Source organism: Camelus dromedarius, chromosome 4 (genome assembly GCF_036321535.1).
Source record: "Camelus dromedarius isolate mCamDro1 chromosome 4, mCamDro1.pat, whole genome shotgun sequence".
NCBI classification, from domain to species: domain Eukaryota; kingdom Metazoa; phylum Chordata; class Mammalia; order Artiodactyla; family Camelidae; genus Camelus; species Camelus dromedarius.
Window position 1 is genome coordinate 42,385,088 of NC_087439.1, and position 24,315 is coordinate 42,409,402.

General features: G+C 36.7%; 1 protein-coding gene and 1 pseudogene across 1 annotated transcript in view; both read right to left on the reverse strand.

Annotated features, from left to right (window-relative positions):
• SCN7A (sodium voltage-gated channel alpha subunit 7) overlaps positions 1–20,552 on the reverse strand; it is a 70,873-nt gene extending 50,321 nt beyond the window's left edge. The window contains exons 1-2 of the mRNA XM_064484880.1: positions 20,019–20,552; positions 1,567–1,805 (exon numbers count right to left, since the gene is read on the reverse strand). Of these exons, the coding sequence (XP_064340950.1) occupies positions 1,567–1,805; positions 20,019–20,049 (270 nt within the window). The 5' untranslated portion in view covers positions 20,050–20,552. The remainder of the gene's footprint in view (positions 1–1,566; positions 1,806–20,018) is intronic.
• LOC105091105 (DNA primase small subunit-like) overlaps positions 20,192–24,315 on the reverse strand; it is a 36,382-nt pseudogene continuing 32,258 nt past the window's right edge.

The window sequence follows — 24,315 nt, forward strand, 5'->3', positions numbered from 1 at the left end:
GATTTGCCCACCACATCTGCATACATTACAAAGAACTCAGACCTCTGCTATAATAGTTACCTCTAAGGTTTCTATTTTATATCAATGGTTATGACTTAAGCATAGCAACAGTGAAAGAAGAGATAGCTGAGATGAGGATTTACATTTTTCACTAAAATAGTCTTAAGATTTTACAGGTGTTTCATAGCAAATGATGTATAATGCCCATCGAGATTACCAGAGATACTGGAGTTTTTTTTGTTAATATATATATTTATATTGTAAAATGACAATACATTTCCACTATGCAAAGTATCTGAAAGAATTGGGTCATACAAAAAGATCACTTTGCTTTCTACGCAGAAACTGATTCCATTCTATTTCACCCATTTGGTAATATCACTGAATGCTCTACAAGAATATCAAATCACATTTGACCACACCAGGGTTAATTCCCATCTCCCCCAAACTTGGTCTTTTTTAATAGCTACTTCATTTTTGTCAGAAGCACCTTGAATCTTTCAAGCTGGAAATCTTGACATGATTAGTCAGTCTTCAAATCCTGCTGTTTCTTCTTGGATGTGTTATCTCTCTCCTCTGAGACACTCCTTTAATCCAGGATGCTTGACTTCAGGCCTGGATTACTGCCTCTCCTATTTCATCTCTCTGATCCTATCTCTTCCATGCAGTAGTAATTTAGAATCTCCAGATTAACCTTACTTAAACATTGCATTCACCACATCAGTTCCTTAGCCAGCACATTAAATCCATGTTATCATCTCCATTATCTCATTTTATTTCCCACAATCTGTTGCACGGCTACAGGGTTCTAGTTGTCTCATCACCCTGTCTCTTCCCTATTCCAGAATTAATCTCTGCTCTTGCCTGTTCAAAGAAGATCTTCCCTTTGCCTTGTAAAAATTAGAAGTGTTCTCCAAGCTATAACTCAAATTCTATTTCTGTAACTTTTTAAATTCAATTTCCTAGACTCTTTCAGCTTTGTCAGTCCACACAGATCTGTCTTTTCTTATTTTAATAAGAAATAATTATTCTTATTTTTATAATTTTGTGCATGTTCTTGAATTGTTCAAATATTTAGTAGGTTCCTCAAGTCATTCTGGGCATAAGACAGAATGTGAATGTCTAAATGAGTAAGATTTATAAATAAAATATGGATTTGCTTTATTTTCCCAACTACTGAGTAAGCTCATCAAGTTGAACATTTGAAATTGTTGCACATGTTATAGAAATTTTATGTTATAGTTATTTTTAAATTAATAATCTTAAGTAGCCAATCATCTTGCTCCTATAAAATAAATCATTTACATTAAGGCATAATGTTATAGCCCATTATATACAAAGTAAAGTAATTCCAAACAAACTAACCTACCAGGAAAATAATCAGCTTTGATACAAATCTCAAATATGTGTGAAATTTCTTATCCAGTTTTCTATAACGTAAAGTTATTCTTGAAGAAATTACTTCTTAAAATTACTTTTTCTTTATTATTCTTTCATCCTATCACAATAACATTTTTTGCATGTCTACATAATAAATAAAATGTAGTCACAATAAGTAATCCTTACATTTTTATTCTTGTAATATGGGTCCACATCTTCCAATGGTTCTGACACCATTGCTTGAAGAAGATTTCCATAAACAAATGGAAGCTCTTTTCCAACTTCCAAGTCAGTGTCTGGCTTCAAATCTTCTTTGTGTTCCTCACTGTGTCCTTTAGCACTACACTGTTCCACAATTTCAAGAGACTCTCTGCTGAAGGGGACAAGACCCTTAGGTTCTGAGGAAGCCATTTCCAACTTTGTACCTGCAAGATAAGTACTGTCTTCAGTTCTAGATAAAATTTGGGTATATAAAGGAAAAATTTAAATTATAAAAGTTTAGAATAAAATAAAAACTTAGAATGAATAAAAAGGGAACAGCAAATTGAATACATGCATTTAAAGAAAATTCTCTGAATTTTACAGAAATCTGAATTATTAAACTTGGTTTTGTTTCACTTAATATTAATTTGTAATTTCATGAATAACTCATTTTACTTCATTTACTCATCTCTTGAATCCTCTTTCTTTTACAGAAAACTGCCTTTCAAGTTTCTCCCTTATAATGAAAGAGTTCCAAAGTGGCTAGAGATTGTTGGAAGGCCAGACCAATTATTTCACTCTGTGCTGTATTTAACCATTGACTAGATTTTCCTTACCTAAACTCAGGTTTCTTTGCCTCTGAGCCCCACTCTCCTGTATCTTTTCTTATAGCTCTGATTTAGTCCCTTGACTTAGTATTTCCTTCCAAATTTTAACTCTGATATCCTTTAAAGTTCTGCTTTTCCCCTCTGTTACAGCCATCTTTTCGGTAAATATGTAGGCAAACACAGAGTTTCACCTATCGTATTTTACAAGTACCACATGTTTCCCAAAACACTCTCTTCCCTCAGTCATCTATGTGGCAATCCACCAATGACAGCAATTTAACAAGAAAAAACAAAATTCATTGTTTCCCATGACTAGAATCACTCTAACCTTCTAGCCGTTGTAAAAACAAAAACACACATATATACTCATTATTTTGAAAATTACTCATGAAATTTTCCTTTGTCATTAATCCCTCTAAAAATAATTTTCTTACAATTATTTTCCATTAGGTATTTAAATATTATTCATTTTTCATATACCTACTTTAAGGTAATCATCTTTGTAAATCTTTATTTGGATTGCTCTAGTAGTGTTTATAGGTTTCTCTCAATTCTAGTCTTTATCTATTTCAAGTCATCCTACAAGCCATTTAAAGTAGTCTTCTCTAATACAATTTATGCATCAATTCTCCATTTATGAACCTTGTTCTTCTGTCTCATATAAAAAATATTTTTGATGATTTTTTCCAGCCCAATTCTTGTCAAAACCTAGTCTTCAAGTGATCCTACTCAGTGACAACTGACTGGTTATTCTTTATACATTTCCCTTAAACCTCTTGGTAATTTTATTACTATAATTAAGGAAAATAAATTTTGTACTTGATACTGTAGGCTTTTCTATATGTATATTTTGTCTCTTATAAGTGCTGGCCTTAGCTGAATTTCTTGTATAATATTTTCTTGACAGAAATCACACATATATGTACACACACATATTCTAATCCAGAATTTTCCACTGTTGGGTGAAATTGAGATGTTTAGTAGTTTAATTCATTACTTGCTATCAATGGAAAGTAAGAAAAAATAAATTAGTTAATCATAATGGAGTGCCGATCATTGTAAGGATCAGACTCCTACTAGCTTAAATAAGTAGTATGTGAGAGATATTTTAACTAAACAATGGCAATCTTATAGACGTCCAAAGAGAGGACACATAGTTTATTTCTGTATCCTGGAAAATAAAAATGGAAAATAATTACTGGGATAACCCTTATGCCTTTTATGGCATCACAGATTTCTGGGCTTTTCTTATTTGCTGATTTCTACTGCATTCTACCTAAAGAATGGCTTTCTCTACTTCTAAGAATGCACATAGACCAAAATGCCATCCCCTGCTTCAACTTTATTTGATTTTTCAGTTTAAGTTCCCACCATATGCCTATAGCCTCTATCTCAAAAAATGTAAATAAAAAGATACTCTAATTGGTCTATCCCAGCCTATGGATTTATTTCCCCTTGGTTCAGTCATTTGTGACCAGAGAGAGGGAAATTTCCACAATAGCAATGGCTGCTTATGCCCAAAACCCTCAAGGGATGTTGCGAGGATGAGGTGTGAAGCAATTTTAAAGAAAGAAATTTGGAATAGGAATGTTAGCATGTATCTACTTGGAACCCTCTTTCCAGACTAATAGTATGAAAACTAACAATTGTTCATCTTAAAATTTACTTATTTTCCAAATATTTTGCTTTAATGTCATGCATAAAACTGACACTTATTAAAAGACTGTTAAGAATTATTTATATATGCCATATGCACAAATAAACTCATGTATAGTAACACTTCACACATTTATTGAGAGGAGTCAAATGCTCTGAATAAGTACAATTTATAAAGACAAGCTACAGAACTACAGTTTGCTTTTACTTGCATAAGAAATTTTCTTCCCTTAAAATATTTAGTGAACTTTCAAAATTATATTCCTTACGTGGAGTTCCTTAAATATATAGTTTCTTAATAACTCATGGTTATAGGCTAGTATAAACAAACAGAATCACAGGCTTTTGGAATTAGAAAGACCTACATTCAAATTCTAAATTCTGTTATTAATATTCTTACAGGTCTCAATCAAATTACTTTATATTCTTGAAACCGTCAATTATAAAATTGGAATTCTTGCTCCTGTTAAATAAGGAGCAAGGAGCATAAAAAAATAATACAAGTGAAAATACCTAGTACAGTGATTGGTACATAGGTGAAAATTAAAAATGATTTTTAACTATGGTATGATTTTATATCTTAGAAATATTGGCCAAATCTAATAGAATAATAATATAGTAGGAATACATGTAATGTTTTTAACTTTGGAGCATAACAACCCATCTGCACAAATGCAGTTGATATGCTTTTGCAGCAGAGAAAACTGTCAAGGGGGTTTACTTAATAGTAATTGCAATACAAATCAATATTGATTTGTGTCTGACAAGAAAGCTAATATAACCTTTATCTGTATTGAAGGAAGATGAAGAAGGCAGTTTTTGTCTATCCTGCTGTACTCCATGACCACACCCAAAAGTAATATATGTAAACTGGAAGGTCTTCAAATGGAATTAGAACATTGATAAGACTCAAATCATGTCATCCATAGAACAGTTAAAGAATAGAGGATATATTAGTTGAAGCAGAAAAAACTGAATTAGAACATTACTGTTTTCAAGTATCTGAATTATTCTTGTGTAGAAGTGAAATTAGACTTAAGTTGTTTTTTTGTTTTTTGGTTTTTTTTTTTAGGAAAAGAGATGAATTAGGAGCAATAAGCTGAAGACAACAGATTTGGCTCAAGATAATAAAGCACTTTCTAAATAGTTATCAGAAAATGGAATAGTTAATTTGGTCATTAATTCGTCTCTGTAAGTAGCAATGTAGAAGCATGGACTTGTTAACAGTTGGGTAGAATAATATAAGTGGGTCCAACCATATAGTTTTAGAACTTTCCAAACTTAAAACCTTTGAATTGACTTTTCAGAGTATCGCATGATCTAAAAGTCTGGACTAAATATTAGCTAAGCTAAACCTATGCATCACTGAATTAACAAAATCAAAAGCATTTTTACATCTGTCTTTTCATGTTACAATAAAAGTGTTTCTTATATCTTATATTTTTAGGGATCCATTCTAAATGCTGAAAAAACATTATTAATTTATGTGCATACAGAATATTGTCCTTAAAAGTAGATACAAAGGGAAGTTACAAACTTATTGCAAAGATGCTGCCATTAATGAAAATATTTTTCAAAACCTTCTATTGAAATTTAATTTGTCAGCCAGTCTTCTTATTGTATAGTCCAAATATAATCTTACCATCCCATAGCACAACAATCTCATTCTGCCACCTACTAGCTATGAGATCTTAATAATATAGCCTGAGTAAACTTTGGAATCCCTCATGTATCTCATAGGGCCATAAGGATTAAACCAGACAATATACAGAAAGTCTGCACCAAAGTGCTGACTTTGGCAGTGCTGATTTTCATCTCAGAAGACTTCTTTAGTCATGATTTTGATGTTGAATGAAACAACATCTTGTTGTTGACTAGGTGAATGAATGGATGGTGGACATTGTCTTCTGTCTTCAAATACAAGCACTTAATCAAATAAAACTGACATCTGACTTTTAGACAGCTGAGTGCTGATTGTAAATTATTAATCATTAAATCATAATTCAGTAAAAGCATTTCTGTGGGGAATTTATGAAATATGGTCCAGGCGCTATGCTTTCTGGTGAGTGATCTTAATACAGCACTAATGCCTGAAAAATATAGAAAGATTAATAGTCAAGCTGTCCATTAGCCTTCCCTTCTAAAAAATTCAATAGCTAAAGTAAGATTTTGGCAAGAATTGTATCGAAGTCAACTTAGGCTTGGACTCTAACAAGTTCCAGTTGTACTAATATTTTATATTATTGATTAAAGTGCCAGTCTTTCTCTTGGACATCAGATGAAAGTGGCAGAACTGGCAACAGTATGGAGACAAAAGGTGTATTTTTTACAGAAAAAAATTCTTGAAAGAAATGTTAAGCATTTCAGCACAAGCCAATAGTGACCATAATAATCATGGTAGTTATAATTATAGTTGCCAAGTGACTACCATTTCAAGGCACTGGACTACATGTTTTTAATACTATTATCTCATCTTCTCACATACCACCCTTGTGATCACCATTTAAAAATGATGAAGCAGAGACTGATGAATTTCATGACTTCTCTATCATTGTATAGCTAGATAGGTAGTGGAAATACATGCTAACCGAGGTGTGACTAATTCTAAATTTGAGTATGTTTAAACTACATCACAAAAGTACTTACAAGCTGTCAACTTTTCAGACAAGTGCAAACAATTGATACTTCAGTGTGGCTACTTTAGAGATATGCAAAAAGCAATGGGCTTACTGGGATAACGTGCTTCACTGAATAGCTGACAGGCTAATGTCAGATGGGAGTGTTTAGAAATTTTCATCATGTAAATGTCAAAGTCAAATTTTTATAAAATTTTGTAAAACTGAAGGTGAGTAAGCATAGTGGACATTAGTTTGGAGGGAGGAGCCTAGCACTTGCCTAGCAAACTGATTCTCTACATCGATTTAGAGAGTTTGTTATTAAATGAATCATGGGGGGAGACCTCCTGCAATAGAAGCAGAAAGGACCAAATAATGACTTTTCTAGGATCCCATGGATCTAAGAAGTGACCACACGACCTTGACCAAGCCAATAAAATACATCAGCTCAAGATTTCTAATTTGGATTTAATGACACAAAAGAAGAGAGGCAGTGGAGAATCTCTATTTGCAAGAGAGGCAAAAGCTTAAGCAGCAACTTTTCAGCAGTTTAGGGAGCAATAGGAGCAATGGAGTCAATAGCAGTGACTAGAGGTATATTTTTGATTATTTGATCTAAGGTATTATTTGTGCCAACAAACTGGTTCCGTCATACGATATTGGCTGTGATCTTGGCTGTGACTTAGTTAGCCCTCTCCTTACCCCTTCTCCCATATTCTGTGGATGCCCAGATTTAAGATTATTGAAAGTTGAGTTTTAATCTATCACATGATTTCATTTCCCTCAAACTGATTTTGTTACTCTCATTAAGCATAATTTGAAACACTAGTATAATATAGAGTCTATACAAAAACTGTAGTTTGTTTCAAATCAGAGCAGGAAAATAGAGGTTATCAAACAGGCTATACAGAGAAGTTTGTGGAAATGCTTTTTTCCCCAGAATTTTCACAATGAAGGTGAGCATTTTTTCTGTCAGTAATTTAAAATAGAATTTAGACTATTTTCTATAAAGACTTGGAGTATGAGAGACAGTGCAAATGAATTTTTTTCCTTTATAGGCATTTTGAAGTTTGGGCATTCTCTGCCTTCTAGTTACACTTAAGGTGTGAGTTTTGTTTACTTTTATTTGCTTTTCTTTTTGTATTGTATTCTTGTGGAACACATATGTGAAAGTTCAGCATTGGGCGGTTCACATTATCTTTGGAGCCATACACTTGTATCCAAATAAAATTTAGATGACTCAACGATTCAAATCAAAACAAAATTAAAAAAAAAACAAACAATGAAACTTATAAAAGGAAGCATAAGTTTACATATTTATAATAATTTAAAATGGAAGCCCTAATTTAATGAAGCAATGTACTGCCTAAGATGTAAGGAAATAAAGCACTCTGATAAACTTTTTTGGTACACCTTTTCTAGAAGGAAATCTGACACTAGTTCTCTAAATTAAAATGTATACATCTTACCCTTGCAATTTGAGCACTAGGAACTTACTTCATGGATACACCTTAAACCAATTTATGTGCACAAGATTGTTCAGAGTAGCATTTTGATAGCTAAAAACAGAAGCAGATAACATGTATTTTAAGTACAGCTACTAAAATATACATACATATATATATATATATATATCTTTATAAGGGACTACTGTTAATTTTTTATGCTTCTATAACCTTCTGGATTTTAAAAATATATCACAGAATTATTTTAAAAATAGAAACAGGTGTTAACTAGAAAATGATGTGATTCTTACTATCTTTATAAATTAAAAAAAACCTAACAGTTGATTTCTAACTATGTACACAGATCACAGGTTCTGACAGTGAGGTCTATAACATCTGGACTTTATGACTGACTGTCATATCATATAGAGAATATGGAAGAAGTAATAGTTTAGAAATTATGGGAGGGAGAGATAATGTTTTGTATTTTAAGGATCTGAGGTACATCTGAAATACCCAAACGTAAAAATTCAGAGATTAATTGGAAATATCAATGTGGAGCTTAATAAAGAAAATTAGGCTGTGTATGTGTATATGTTCTATATATATCATAAGTACGTGTGTGTATATACATACTACATATGATTATATAGTTATATGATATATAAACAGCTGAAACCAAAGGAGTGAAAAAGATTATGTGTACTTGCAAAATGTATGGAATTCTTTATAGACTGATTTCCAGGATAGCTCATTGAAAAAAATCTATCTATAGTTTTACCTTTTTGATGAAAAAATAGTTTAGAAAGCAAATTATTTTATTTATCACTACTAATAAATGTTTTAAGTCACATGGGTCAAATATTAACAAGGGATATCATGGTCAAAATAGTAAAAGCACATAAAGAAAAATAGCATGCTATATATTAGGTAACAATATAACAATGATCACTGGCTTCTTATCACAGAAAAAGAGAAACCAGAAGACAATGTAACAATGTCTTTAAAGCATTGAAAGAAAAAAAAAATGTAAAGCTAGAATTACACGTACACCAAAAGTGCCTTTCAAGAATCAAGAAAAAGATATTTTCAGATGTTTCAGATGGAAATTTAGATCTTCAGGAAGGAATGAGGAGAACGAGAAACGATAAATATGTAGGAAAATATAAAAATTGTAAAGCATAATTACCAAAAATTGCAAGGAGCCCAGGTGTCCATCCACAGAATAGATAGAAAAATTAAAACTGTGGCATATTTATACAAGAGAACAAAATTCAGTGATAAAAATGAACTACTGATACACACAAAAATGATTGTGTCCAAAAACATGCCGAGTGAAAGATGCCTTACACCAAAGTCTTCCACCAAACTACATGATCCATTTCATGTGAGCTCTAGAACAGACAAACTAATCTCTAGGCGTGAAGCAGGAATTGACTGGGGGGCAGGGATGACGGAACTTTCTGAGGTAATGGGAATGTTCAACAGCCTGATAGAGGTTTGCTGCACATGGGTATACATGTTTGTCAAAACTGATAGAATACCAGTAAAGTTTGTGCATTGTACTTGGTTTTACCTTTAAAAAGCCCATAAACAAATACTAAATTCTAGTTATCTATATGAATTATGAAGTATTTATGGGTGAGGCCTATTGGTATTTGCAACTTATTTTGAAAGATATCAAAAAATAAGAATTGATTGATGGTTTGAGGACTGCATTAACAAACATGTGATAAATATTATAAAATGACAATTGAAGACTCTAGGTGTTGAGTGTATGGGTGTCCATTGCATAGTTCTGTCAATTTTTTCTATGCTTGAAATATTTTAGAATAAATATTTTTTAAAAGTTTGGGTCTGGAGCGAGATTATCTGGATTCATATCTGGGCTTTAGCACTTTCTAACTGTGACCTTGAGTGAGGCACTTAACCTCTCCATGACTCATTGTTCTCAACTGTAAAATGGGAATAATAAGAGTAGTTACCTCACAGGGTAATGAGTATTGAATGAATTAATAAATATAAAGCACCTAGACCAGTGCCCACCAGTAAGTACTAGTTTCTATTCTCAACCCATTAAAGTACAGTATTTTTTTGTTTAACCATCTTTTTAATTGAAATTGCTGACTTATTTCTTGGAACTTATAAAGGGAATATGCAGTATGTAATTTAATTTCCTACTGACAAATTAAAGTAATAATAGTATTCAACTGAAGTAATAGACTGTAATACTGTGACATCTCTATTTTTAAAACTCAGAGCTCTGCTTTTTACATTTTCTTCTGCTTTATTTATTTGTTTATCTTTCATCATCAGACTTTTAGATTTATTCTTGTTGTTTTCCAGTTGCTTGCTTCTACCTGTTTCCTCTTCTAACAATTGCCTCTAACTTGCTAGATGTAAACACCATAATAAAAGGCTGTGAATGGCAGTCTCAGATCTCCAATGGAAAAAAAAATCAACTATTATTTTCTTGTCCTGAGATATAACTTGAAGGGTTGAGATTGATGAATGATGACTCCTGGATTAATAAAGCACAACGTACTTCCCCTAGATTCCCAGATTCCACACAGGTTTAGAAGAAGCTGACAATATTTCTTTTTATTATAAGTATAATCCAAAATACATCACATTTATTACCTGTTAACTTAAATCCCCACAGGTAAAAATATTTCTATGTGGAAGGACTAACAAAGGCAGCTAGCTGGACAGACCAAACATCTGATGAAAATAGCCAGGGACATAAGCTCTAGTCTCCAAAACTGGCTCAGGCTTCACCCCATTCATTGCATAACTAATTTATATTCTTGGATTCTTCTTGTACTTACATCTCTTTACTCTAGTGTGGCTAACATTTTCTTTATTCCAACTCTTTTTCTTGCCCCTGAGATTGTTTTATTCTTTCCTAACTTAAATGACTTTTGATTTATGACTCTTGTCTTTACATTCTCTGCAACTGTGTTCTGCCCAGAGTTTAGCCAATTTTGGCTAAGGCTCCTTGATATGTGTGCCTAACCTAGAATTGACCTACTTTGGGTTCCAGTTCTGGGCATTTTGGTGGCTTCAGATTTCCTGGTGGCTCAACTCTATTCTTCCTAAGTTCCTTTGTCCTAATGACTCTCAGACCCCTTGGAGCACATTATTGGAATATGCTGTCTTGCAGAAAGTGGTTGCAAACAAGTAAGTCCCTCCAAAATATATTTATAATCATATGTACTTATTTTTATTTATAATTCTATATTTTAGCATTTTAATTTCAGATATATTTTTTATAAGTGAGCTCCAATTTTTCATTAAAAGATGTTCTTGCAGTTTTACATGTCATATAGGGCAATACATTTAACCATGGTGTTTGCTTTTGACATTCATTTATTTAGCAATCATTTGTGGTACATACATTCATTAAGTGCCAAGCACTGTGCCAGGTATCAGTGCTGGAAATAGTAAGATATTAGAGTCACTGAATTTAAGGACAAAGGGAGACAGACTTATAAACAAATAAGAACCAAGTTATCTTGGTCATCTCTGAAAATTACTACATTTCTAGAGCAACAGAGACTGAAATTAAAATCATCTCCAACACTGGTGGACCTGGATTCTCCAGTGTTTGTTAAATTTTCCAATAATCTGACAAGAATTAACATCTTTCTTCATGAGGGAGGTAGCAGTCTAGGACATTACGCTTTGGAATGACACAGTCAATATAGACAATAGGATTAGAAGTCCATAACCAGTGTCAGATAACAAAATCTCCCCATCTGCTTCTGATTGCAAATTTTCAAAGAACAGTGAACAGAAGGAAAGCTTAGTGGCAGCTGGAATACCAGGAAGGGATCTAGATGACTAGGGATAGGACCCCAATGAGGGTCTCCTGCCTCACTAACAAATGCCACTATGTCAGTGATAAAGGCAGTAGAAAGTGAGGTTGCTGGGAACACAGAAGTAGAGTTGATTCTGCCTTAAACAGTCCTACTTGAATCTTCTAAGACACAAATGTTTTGGTTCCCTACCAGCGAGTCTGGGAAAGTGGTCTAAGCCAACATTCTAAATCTCTCTATGTCCCCATTTTCTCCAGTTGTTCTCAAAATTCTACTGCTTTGTGAAATGGGCCTCTAGGATTTCTGAATTATCCTTTGTTACTCCAACAAAATGAGCAAGTTGTAAAATGAGCCAAGATCTTCCTAGAATTGTTTTTTCTGGTAAACTCAATAATCTGTCAGATCCTTGACCAAAAATTCCTGGCCAGTGGCCACATTCGAGCTCAACAAATAAAATAAAAAAGTATCCTTTGTTACTTCCCAGAGGAATGCAAAGGGATTCCATCATGCAACCAGATTCTATAACTTGTCTTCAATCTTAATGTCCTTGATGCAACTGGTTCCCCTGAGATGTAAGACCTGATCTCAATTTCTGTTTTAAAAAACCCAAAACTAGAAGTATACCTTGGAGCTCTTGGGGATCATTCACAGCCAGCTGACCTCCCAAAGTATTCTCTTAATCTGAAGTGAGACTGTGGATTTTCTTGGACCCTCATTGTTGCTCAGGTTCTCAGCAGTGGGAGTAAGCTCATAGATCCACAAACCATGCCCTAAATCTGCGACCAGATGGAAAAGCTCTGAACTCTATAGCTGTCATAAAAGGCCAACCATAAACCTCTAGCACCTAGTCTGGCTCTGGGTTAGCTTGAGATGAGTACAAAACCTTCAACAATGTACCAGGCCCAGGGTGGCTGACTAGATGTGACTGTGTCAAATCTGCAGTTCACGAATCTTGGGGCCTCTCTGAGGATGGAGAAGGGGAGAGGATGGTAGCCTCTGATCAACAGTCTGGTACTGAGAGCTGTAGGGAAAGAAAATCCTCTCAGTGCAGCTGATTTGAATTATACCAGCTCTTGAGTGCATATTAGAAATCTTCTGGTGCTAATATCGAAAATCTAAGAGCCAGAGGCCCAACCTAGACAGAAAATTTCTGAGTATCTTGGACTGCGGGTCCCTTGAGTTGAATCTAATATAGCCTGCTAGACAGAAAGTTTCCTTTGGCTGATAGCCACGCTTCACCCAACCACCTTTATAAAGCAAGCAAAGACATCATTACATTTTCTATCGTTGTTTTTTCTTGTCTGATATCCTAAATATGAGAACTGAAGCTTATACTGGAATTGCTGAGGCAAATACCTGCTTTAGAACATTACTTCTCCAGAAGATCTACATGCCTTTCACTTCTCTGAGCACCTCCTCCTCAGCTCTAGAATATTCCTTCTTCTCTGGGTGCCTGTTTGGCAATGACCTTACCAGATGTTGCCATTCTGCCACAGATGTCCTCGTGCAAAACAGCTCTAAAGTTTGAAAGTAAAAAAGGAAATGCAGCTGGGACATCCACCTTATCCTCTTGCTCCCAGTCCCCTCCAAAATAACCAATCTAGCCATTTCCTTCCACTCTTTCCTTTTGTTTCCAACCCACCAAATCTCATATTTAAGCAATATGACTAGAAGTCACAGGGTTCTGGGGACAGTCTGGGTTTATGCCTGTTGCTGAGAACTAAATTATTCAGGTCATTCTCTTTCCTTTCCAAAAGCATCTGAGTTAGATAATGAATGACACAGCCCCTCAATCAGTGAGCCAAATGCTTGACCTCTCTGTAGCTTAGTTTCTAGGGAAGAGGCTGTGAGGATAGATAAGCATGGCATTCTCTCTCAGCACCTGCAGCTGCATTTTCTTAGAGATAACGAAGCACACGGAAGAAAGGGGAGGCTAGAAGTCAATGTTTTTCCTTGCCCTCCTTCTCCCACTCCTCATTGCCTCCCTTGTCCCTCAGTTTGATTCCCAGAGCACAGCCTGCCAGTAATGCAGTCAAGCTGTAAAGACAGATTCTGCACATGTGGGATGTGACTGCCCAATGCAATCACAGCCCCCTCACTTTCATTTTTCCCACCTTAGGGAATTAAAACCACAGCATCTAAATAATCAACCTCTATGCTTTCTGGGAAGCTGGAGTTGATCCTAGGGGTGAGAAACAGATGCTAGAATAGCTTTGCCAAAGAGAATTATGAAATGGTCTATATATGTATTTATATTTAGATAAATATATAGAGATTGATATATAGATAATTTATATTTGTTCTCCTATGCATTTATCAAAAGATTTAGGGTAGCTTACAAGGGTATGGACCATAAAGCAAGATAATATAAACTAAGAAAAAATGAAGCAAAAAAATAGGATGGCAGATTCACATAGTAAGGATAATTTAGCAAATGTTAATTTCACCCTGACAGGAAATAGGAAGTGAAGGGTAAAATGACTTCTCACTGTGTTTCCAAACTATTTTGAAACAATTATGTTCTCTATCAGACATTCACAATCCAACAAACCTCTTGCACCAATGACATTCAGAAAACTAAAAAAAACAAGACAAAAAAACCCCACAAAGTAATGATAATAATGACAAGGCTGATAAACAAGTTAACTTGGGACTAGAAGGTACTGCACACTTAAGTGAAGGAGACAGAGTTAATGTGATTACTAACTGGAATCTATATTGTTGAGAATGTAGGAACCATACCTGCTTTCATGAAGTGACCAATTTAGATTGATATTTTTGTTCATTGGAAACACTTGACTGTATTTCATAGAAATATAATGGCTTATATTTCACTTTTCCCACATTCTATGATGACTCACAGCTAAATTCTCTGATGCAGAACATTTTCCCTGAGAGCTCTCTGATTAGAAATTTTTTCCTCCAGAGTTTGAGCTCAAATGATACTAGATGCATTGCTTTATTTCTTGTGAAAGATATGAAAATACTGTCTTTTAGGAATCATTGTCTTTTAGGAAGCATAAGACTGTGAGGAAAGATGATTGAAACTCATGAAATTTTGAAAGATATGGATAAGATTAAAATAGTCAATAATTTTAACAGTAAAGCTCTAGAGACATAATTGAGACTCTTCTCAATGGATGCAATCTTTGGCAGGCCAGGATATGGAAGTAACAGCCCCTCTCACAGTTCAAGAGAGTGTGTCAATGAGTGCGCTTTTTTCCCTGAAGGACTCATTGGCAATACTTTCTAAAATAAAGTTGCATATACTCTTTTGCTCAGCAATTAAACTGCCCTATGAATATTTTGCTGAAGTTTGATAAGTCGTGTTTGCAAAGTTGTTAATCACAATATACTTTTAATTTCAAATACTGGAAAAAATCAGTGTCCACCCTAAAGAGTTAACACCATAAATTCCAGTATGTTGCTCTCATGGAACACTATTTAGTAACAGTGAATAATGATACAGACCTGTTCATGTTCACGTGGAAAGATTCCCCAAATAAATTATTTAGTAAAAAAACATAATGTTGAGAACAGCTTGCACTACATTCAAAGAACAGCTTTGAATAAAATGTTTTAGGAGGATCATATACATAGGGGCATACATGCTAGCATATGCGCAATGTTTTCCCTCTGGAAGGAAAAAAACTGCTATATCTACGGGGAGGCACTGAAAAGGTGTCAGGGGATTCTGCTGTTTTATGGTTAGTATTTCTATACTACTTGAACATAATTTACCATGTATGTGTACTACTAAAACCCAGAAATGAGAAGTTTACACACTGAAGGCTTAAGAATAAAGGACAGATTGAGCAGAACAATACCAATCCACCTAGAACTTTGCAGCTGTCTGTTCCCCTTAGCTTCAGCCAACCTGGTTTTCTGCTTTTGGATTATTTTCACATCAGCTGCTTACTTCCTGCTTAGCTTTGATTATCTGACTCCCACACTTTACTTCTCCCTGGCATACAGTTTATCTCACCTGGCTTAACTAACTTTTTCTCCTTTGTCCCTGGACCTGGAGTCTGCCTGCAGCTGAGTTCTGCAAGCATGTCAGCCTATTTTGGCTTCTTTATATCCACTTAATTCTGGACTCAACCCCTTCACCCTGACAACTTCAGCCAACACATTCCTAGAGTATGTCATCTTGCGGAAGAAAATTGTGAATAAGTAATTTTCTCAAAAAAATAAGTATGCATTGCTATCTTGTTTGAGTTTATTTCTTAGGAATTTTTATTCCAGACATTCTTCTGGATTTAAAAACTAGAAAAACAGTCTCGTAAATAAATGAATACCAGCAAAAATCCAAAGGGACAGGTGCTATTTTTCCCCAGATAAAAAGTTCTCCATTTTGGAACTGAACTCTCCTCAAATCTGGTAAACTTGGATTCTGGTGATATTTCATTAAAACAGTCAGGAGCTGAGGTCTTTGCAAGTGTTGACCATCCATTCAGACTGGTATGACTTACACTGAGGAGAAGAAATCTGGATAAGAGTCTTCACACCTGCTGGTCTCTTTTCAAATTCATTTACAAGAATGAGCCCAAGGAAAGGTTAGTGGATGTCTAAATGCTTTGAGGGGATGCAGAACACTAAGAAATGGAGCCTCATCAGGGTGAACCATTATGACTGTCAGTGGTTGCAGAGAAGGGTTCCGGGAACATGAAGAAAAGCTGCCTGGGTTTTAACTATGCCCACTTGAGCTTCTCTATGGCAACCTCATGGTTCATTAGCAGGGTCCCTTGTTTCTATGGATATGATAATAACTTCCAAGCTGTGCCTGTCCAGCCCACCAAAACAAGCATGCTGGGGAAAGGCCAGAAGCTTTTGAGAACTAACTGTTCTAGTAACTGTAGTCAGTCAGACCCCTGACCAGAAGAATCTGGCCAGAGGCCATTTAAGAGCTCAAGAGGAAGGAATCTATTCTTGCCTGGGCTAGAATAACACAAAAGACAGCTTGTTATGCATGTAATGCATGTATTTTCTATAGTCATCAGTAATCCTGAGACCTTCTGGCCTATGGTTTTAGATGCCACTGAATCTGTGGAATACACAATTAAAAAAAAAAGTTCCAGAACTGGCACATTCACTGGAACCCTGGAGACCTCCCAGAACTGGCTGTTGACCTCTGCTCCTGATCACTCTGAAACAGTTGGTCTGCTTTTCCAGGATCTACACCCCCCCCCCAACTACTCTAGCTTTTCAAATGTAGAACCAAACACATAGACAGCGACCTCTTCTCAAGTTAGAGAGCAACTAGAGAGGAGCCTGGAAACGTTTAAGGGTGAGACCAGATACAGACCAGAGCCAAAGTTATAGCCTGTAATTAGGTGCTAAGACCATGCAGCCTCTGGGAGAACTTAGAGAATGAGAGGTTCATGAATGTGGAACCTCACTCTGGAATTTAAAGCAGAAGGGAAGGAATATTCCACTCAACATCATATATTCAACCGGGGACCATGGCCCCCAAATCAGCATCTTTTGATGTTCTAGGTTAAAACCAAGTGCTCTGGCCTAATTTCAGACTTTTAAAATCGGAATTTCCCTGGGCAGGGCCCTGGCTTCAGCATTTTTGTCAGCCTCCTGTTTGATTCTGGTACAGTCAGTCCAGCACCTGGCTGCCACCACAACCAAAACTCTCCACAGGGCTGGTTCTCCTCAGTCAGCAACCAGCTGAGTCAATCCAGTCAGAAATGCTGTGTATACAGCAGGGATATCTGTTTGCCAGATAAATGGGGGTTCCCCCATTAGCTTGGAGTGCAACTAGAATAAAACTGGCTTATAAATAGCAATGAATGAGCATAGAAATCATGATCCCAGCTGGGTGAAAAGATACACATCAGCTGAAAAACATCCCTAGAAGCCCTCAGACGAAAACTCTTGTCTTAAAGCTTCCCTTTTTCAGTGTTGCAGAGGTGAGACCTTGCCTGCATGGCCTTGATTAGCTCACACTACTAGCAGGGAAGGGGACAGCTCAGGGAAGAATGAGATCTGTCCGTACAAGTTAGTGTCATACAATGGTGGGTGACTGTCCATTTGCTGATAGCTAGTCAAGTTGGGCATAGTTTACAGATGTCCTCTCGTAATAGACCAATCGTGATACAGGTGAGAGGAAATAATAGGACCAGACTCCCAGGAATCAAGAATGTCCATTTTATGCAAACTTCCCCACCACAAGTTTTCAAGAGTCTCTGGTGGTAGACATATGGCTGCGGGTCAGCTCTGAGGACCCCAGTTGCGTTGCAGAGCCTGAGTAATGAGATCTAGGGCGGGGGCATGTTAGGATACTTCTTCTCTAAGTAGAGAATTGAACAAAGTACTGTTGTTTCCATTTCCAGTGTGCTTTAGGTCTGTATTCATCCTACCTGGGCAAAAGTCGTGGGAGTGTATATCAACTGCCCCCTCAGAGCCTCTCCCACAGGAGGCTATGAGACAGAATTCCTGATTCATAGATGCTTAGCTCTGCGTCCCCCTCTCCAGTGGAAACTGACACACATTAGGTCCAGGGATCTGTCCATGTTATCTGGAATCTGTTGGTCCTTTTTCCTGAACCTACATCCAGTTTCAGGGTTTTTTCTTTTTGTTTTAAACCCATTGATGGTTTAAAAAAAAAAAAAAAAAAGGAGCTCATAGTACCTCTCCTCTGATGGCAGAATTTTAATAAATCCCAGTAGTCAACAGTAGCACATTTATGCCAGACTTTGATTTCTCCTATCTTAATTAGTGGATCAAATAAATTCAGCAATATTCAATATACCTGATTGTTTCATGCAAAGGAAGACCACATACCTAAAACAAAATTTAAAACTAAAAAGAGAAAGATGTTAAAGCATATTTTGAGAATATTCAAAAGAGTTTAAATATGAATTGTCAGTCAAAGTATACACATTTTTTGAGGCTGGAGGTTCACAGGTTAGAATATACTTTAAACTGTACCGGTGGCAAAAGATCATGACCTGGTTTTGAATATCACTTCCTCTAGAGCATTCTAGTGAGGCCTGTCAAAGCCCCTTTTACTCTTACATTGAACTGGACTTTACATGAGAGCTAAAGAGTGAAGTGGATAAAAAAACAGAACAATTTCTTATACAAGCAACAGTTACACATGTTATTACCCTTCACAAAACCCTTCGTGTAATCTCTGTTGTTTCGTCCTTATTAGGATATGTAAATTTTTGATGCGTCATTTACAAATAAGAAAAATAAAGCTTAATCAAAAGTTAAATAATTTCAATTACACAAAAATGGAAATCAAGTTTTATCATTTTAAATTCAAAGTCTTCTTCACTGGACTTCCAGTACATCACTAATTAGCCAGGTAACCTCATCAAATTATTCCCCATGAGCCTTATCTTCTTTATGTGTAAAACTAGAGGCTGGATTATAGAAACTAATTAGGGCTGGTCATAGCAGGTATGGTGCTCAGGACTCTTTATGACAGGGCCCAGCTTCCTTCTATTTTGCTATAAACTACTTTCCTGAATGATAGCCAGGAAGAAAAATATCCACAAAAAGCACCATCCAAACTGCTCCGCATTTCGAGAGATTTTTCTAGCCAACATCCAAACTTGACTCCATCATTTCCATTAATGAAAGGAGCCCATCAGTGTGTCATTCCTCATGTATTCATCATTTCTCCTCCTTAGACTGTTATCTTACGTATTGAAAGCAATATATAACCAGAGTCACAATGACCACATCGTCACTTCTAAAAGAAAACCTTCAGAAGGTATGCATATTACAAAGCTAAACAATGAAAAAAAAAAAACCTGTTGATCCAAACAATACCAAAATGCCCAGCCGTTAAAACTGGGCATGGTATTTCCCATCACATCTGCGCCTCTAATCTTATACTGTTGATTCTTACATAAATAGCACCAATCTCAAAATCACTAAGTTACTTGGAGTAAGAGATAATACTTCTTAAAAGAAGTATACTCCATCCTGCGTAAGCTTTTATTCCTTCTGTTCTATCATTGTGTCATGTAACCTAAAAGTCACTGCCATACAAGGTTTCTAGAAATTTTACACTAAGAGATCATCTTGGTTTCAGAAGCTTACCTGGTCGGATGAGAAAACTGACCACACATACATACAGTGCAGAGCAAACATCCACGGACCACTGCTGCTCTTGAAGTAGCTCTCTTAATTTGAGTCCAGAATCTTAATCTCCTGCTGGGGACCCAGGGGTGTGTAAGGGGTGGGGCAGGTGAGGTGGGTGGGAAAGGCTGGCAGCAGATGGCGGCTATCACCGTCCTGGGACTGGGCACTCAGCAAGAAAAAGGCACTTACTTGCTACCATGTGACGGGTCTCCACCAGCATCTAAGGGAAACCTGAGAATCTGGGCTCTTTGGAGCCCCTTTGTCCTCCTGGGCTTCTCCTTCTTCCAGGATCCCTCTGGTTTCCTGAGCTCTGGTTGCTTAGGAGGTGTTGCTAGGCTGGCGTCTGCCCTCACCAGCTGATGCTACTCAGGCCACGGATAGCTCAGCAGTAAACGGGCCCCACTGAATTGCTGGCTAGAAAGAGTCTCTGGGGCGGCTGCCCAGTCGCTGACCCAAGGACCCCTCCTGCCCAGATGCGCAGTTGAGCCGCGCCCGCCGCCTCGAAACTGCTTTTGTGTCCTTCCCACTCCTCCCTGCTCTCTCCAAGCCACGCCACCCTCTCCCCCGCCCTCATCCCCAGGCCTGTGCAAGACTTCAGCCTCCAGACCGGGAGTGGGCGGGGTGATGCTGACAGAGACCAGCAGCAGCGGCTGCTGCGGCTGGAACAGCAGCAGCTGCGGTGTCTCCTCCACCAGCTGCCAGGGAAGGGCGGGGCGAGAGGAGCGGGATGTGGCGGGGCGGGGAGCTGGAGAGGGCTGGAGGGCAAGAAGGAATGGAGAATACTAGAGCAGGGATGCAAATGGGGGTGGGGGAAGAGGCGTGAATGGGGGAACAGGAGGGAGAGAAGACGAGAGGAAGCTAGCAAACTCAAGGCTTTACCTCGGGTACGGGCTCTCTCTCCTTGCCTAGCTACCCCCGTGGAGCCTGTCAGGGACAATTGTCAGCCTGCATCACTCAACTCTGGACATTGTTGTAGGGGGGGTGTGGGTGTGTGGGGGGGTGTGGGTGTGTAAGTGTGTGTGGGTGTGTGTAGGTATGTGTAGGTGTGCAGCTGTTCAGGAAAGAGTGGGTTGGAACTCCTAAAACCTTCTCAATCTAGATTTCTTTCCCACTCTGGTGAATTGAGACCCAAGGACAGAGGAACAATTATGCATATCTTGGAAAACTAGGGCACAATAGTGTAGTTTGGGGGTGAAGAAGGGAAGTGTTGGAGCTTCTTTCCCAAAGGGAGTTTTGAAAATTTTGCTACATCATAGAACATTCATTTTATAACCCAACCTTGTTCAAAAATTGTGTAGTTTCCTTAAAAAAAAAAAAAAAACCCTACAAACACACTTTGGAAAGATAATAAAAATGAGGAAAAGGGAAAGGACCTCATGTATATTTACAACAGGCTCAAATTTTATGTTCCAAGGCATTGGATAGAAGAGTAAAGGGAAGCTAACTTAACATCAGTTCTGTGCAAACCATGTGAGAAACAGCATGTTTCATGATTCACAGAAAAGGCCTTGTTACATGTACTTTGTTTAAATTATACATTTGTTATAAAGATTTTAAATATACGCAAAAATACAAAAGAAGTGTAATAAACTCCTGTGTACTCATCACTCAGCCTCAACTCTTGTCAACATGTAGCCAATTTTGTTTTATCTATACTGACCCTTTCACCTTGGACTAATTTAAAGGTAGTCCAGATAGCATATCATCTTATCCAAAAATACATCAACATATATCTCTGAATGTTTAAGGACTTCTAAAAAACATAACCCAATACAATTATCACACCTAAAACTTAATAATCATTATTTTGTAGAGTCAAACTTCCATTTGATTTATTTTCAATAGACAATGTGCGAACTACCAGCTTCTCTTCCCCACACTTTGACAATACAAGTGCATTTTCTAGTGCACAGAACTTTTCTTGGAGCAATCCAACTTATGCATCTCTTCACATCCAGTAAAGGTCTATGACTCCTTCTGTACATTCAAACATAATGTAAATATCATAATATAAACTTAAACATAAAAACATCAAATATTTTAAAGCTCAAGCAAGAACTCTGACACAAAGAGAAGTACTGCTTTGTATAGTGTGCAGCTGTAACAGGAAACTCACCCCAAGATGTTGTGCAGACCAATAATAGAACAAGAGGCAAACAGAATGGAAACCAAGGATTTATCTTCTTAGTTGGACAACCATTTTTTGCTGTTGTTTTTCTGGAGCAAATATTTTGTCCCTACTATTAGGTAATATTACTAAGTTAACTTGACAAATTTGGGCAATGATTATGCTCCCAATACTGAGCTGATGAGACCCGTTTGGGTTGCTTGGCAGGGGGAAGTGTGTTGGTGGGAGGGGTCAGTTGCTGTTTGTTTTCCACACTTCTGCCTTAAGAACCTTATAATCTTATGCTCTAAGCTGTGTCTCCTAAGTATACATATTCAGAAGACTGAAGTGTTAGACTGCATGCCCTACCTCATCAAGAGAAACCTCTTCTATCACACTACAGTTGAACCAGATGAGCCCCTGGGGGAATTATTTCCCTTGTGTCCTGATCGTGGAGGCTGTTTATTCTAACTTCAAAAATGTCCGTGTCTGGAGTGTAAATGGGCCAGGTGTTTTGATTCTCACTCTGCATCACCACAACCACTTTTGATAAAACTTTAAACAATTCTCCCCAAATACAAAGAAATCAAAACTCTTTCTTTGAAGGTATGTCTGCTAGCTGTGTCATCCTTTTCTTCTTCTGGACCAGCATTCATCTTTTGACTTTATAAATATTCTTATTTACGAAGGATTTATTTTGTGTTTGATTGTCTTCCCTTCCATTTGGACTTTATTACTATTACTCTTAACAACTTTCTTATCCATTTGGATGCCAACAACCATTTGGATGACACTTCCAATAGCCTAGCTTCTAATTTCCTCCCTAATAGATGATTTTTCTCCACTTTACATCAGCTATTAATTCCTGCACTCACACTTTGAACCTTGTCATAGACAGCAACTGCCTTTTTTTCTATAATATTTATCTGACATGTTAAATATCAGTTGCTTATTTATTTTTGGTCTAGTCCCACCAGAATGCATGCTGCATGACAAAGGGGGCTTGTTTATTCCCTAAGATAGTGTTTAGAACAGAGGTGGTAAAGTAGTGGGTACCCAGTAAACTTGTTAAAGGAATGAACACCAAGTGTACCCACAGTGCACTGTGTGCTTCTTAGAAGAATGTGGTGATTCACCACAGAAATAGATCATAGGGCACATGTAATATGAAGAATATGAAAATTGTTTGTTGATGTGCTTTCATTCTGCTTACTCTCTGATAACTTATATACTTTAATGTGTCTGTAATATACAGGTGTGAAAATTTCCCCTGGCTGCAGACTCTTGACACAAAGCACAGACATGACTGAAAAGAAGTGGTAAAAATAAGAAAAGCCCAGTTTTGTCTATGGGGAATGCCAGGGCACTCAGAGAGATAAAGCACTCAGCATCAAAACAAAACAAACAGAAAAACAAACAAACAAAAACCTTCTCTACACTTATTCTAGTCTAGTAAGGGAGAGGCATTGGTTTGGGATTGCTGTAAAAATCCAAGCCTAGATATTTTTAAGGATGAGTATAAAATAACCATATTGTAGAAACACATCGATGAATCACTCGAACTTTATGATTCTTAAGATTTTATATATTTTTAGCAAATGCTAGTTAACTTTCACATGTCGTGTAATATCACAGACAAATAGCTATGATCCTTTTTGTCTCAGTCAGGGCTGCAATAACAAAATATCACAAACTTGGTAATTTATAAATAACAGAAAATAATTTCTTACGATTTTGGAGGCTAGGAGTCTGAGATCAGGGTGCTGGCACACTCAGATTCTGGTGAAAGCCGTCTTCTGGGTGGCCGACTGCAGGTTTCTCCACGTATCCACACGTGGTGAAGAGCTGAGACAGGAGAAATGCTCTCTAGTGATTCTTATAAAGGAACTAAATCCATCACCAGGGATCCACCAACTAACCCTAATCACTTCCCAAAGACCCTGTCTCCTAATACATCACATCAACATATGAATTTCTTTGGAGGGGGACACAAACATTCCATCTATAATACTTTCTTGTCAGTTTTTTTTATTATCCTCACTTACCTGCATCAAGACAGAGTTGCAAAGCCAGAATCAGTTCCTGATCATTAATTTTATTTGTATAGTATTCTACCTCTGATTTTGACTATTTATATGTTTGAATTCCTTAGGACTGTTCCAAGAAAACCTTGCCACAGTCTTCAGTTCTGTCTCAAGTTCCAGAACTACAAGAATTTGAACAATAAAACTGTAAAAAGGTGTAATAGCTGCAGAGGAACAAAATAAATGTCTTGATTTTCAAGGATTCTCAGAAATGAAAGAACAGACCATAGATGGTAACAGTCAATTGGGGTCCTTTACAAAAAAGTAGAAAAAAAAAATCCTTTTAGAGATCTAA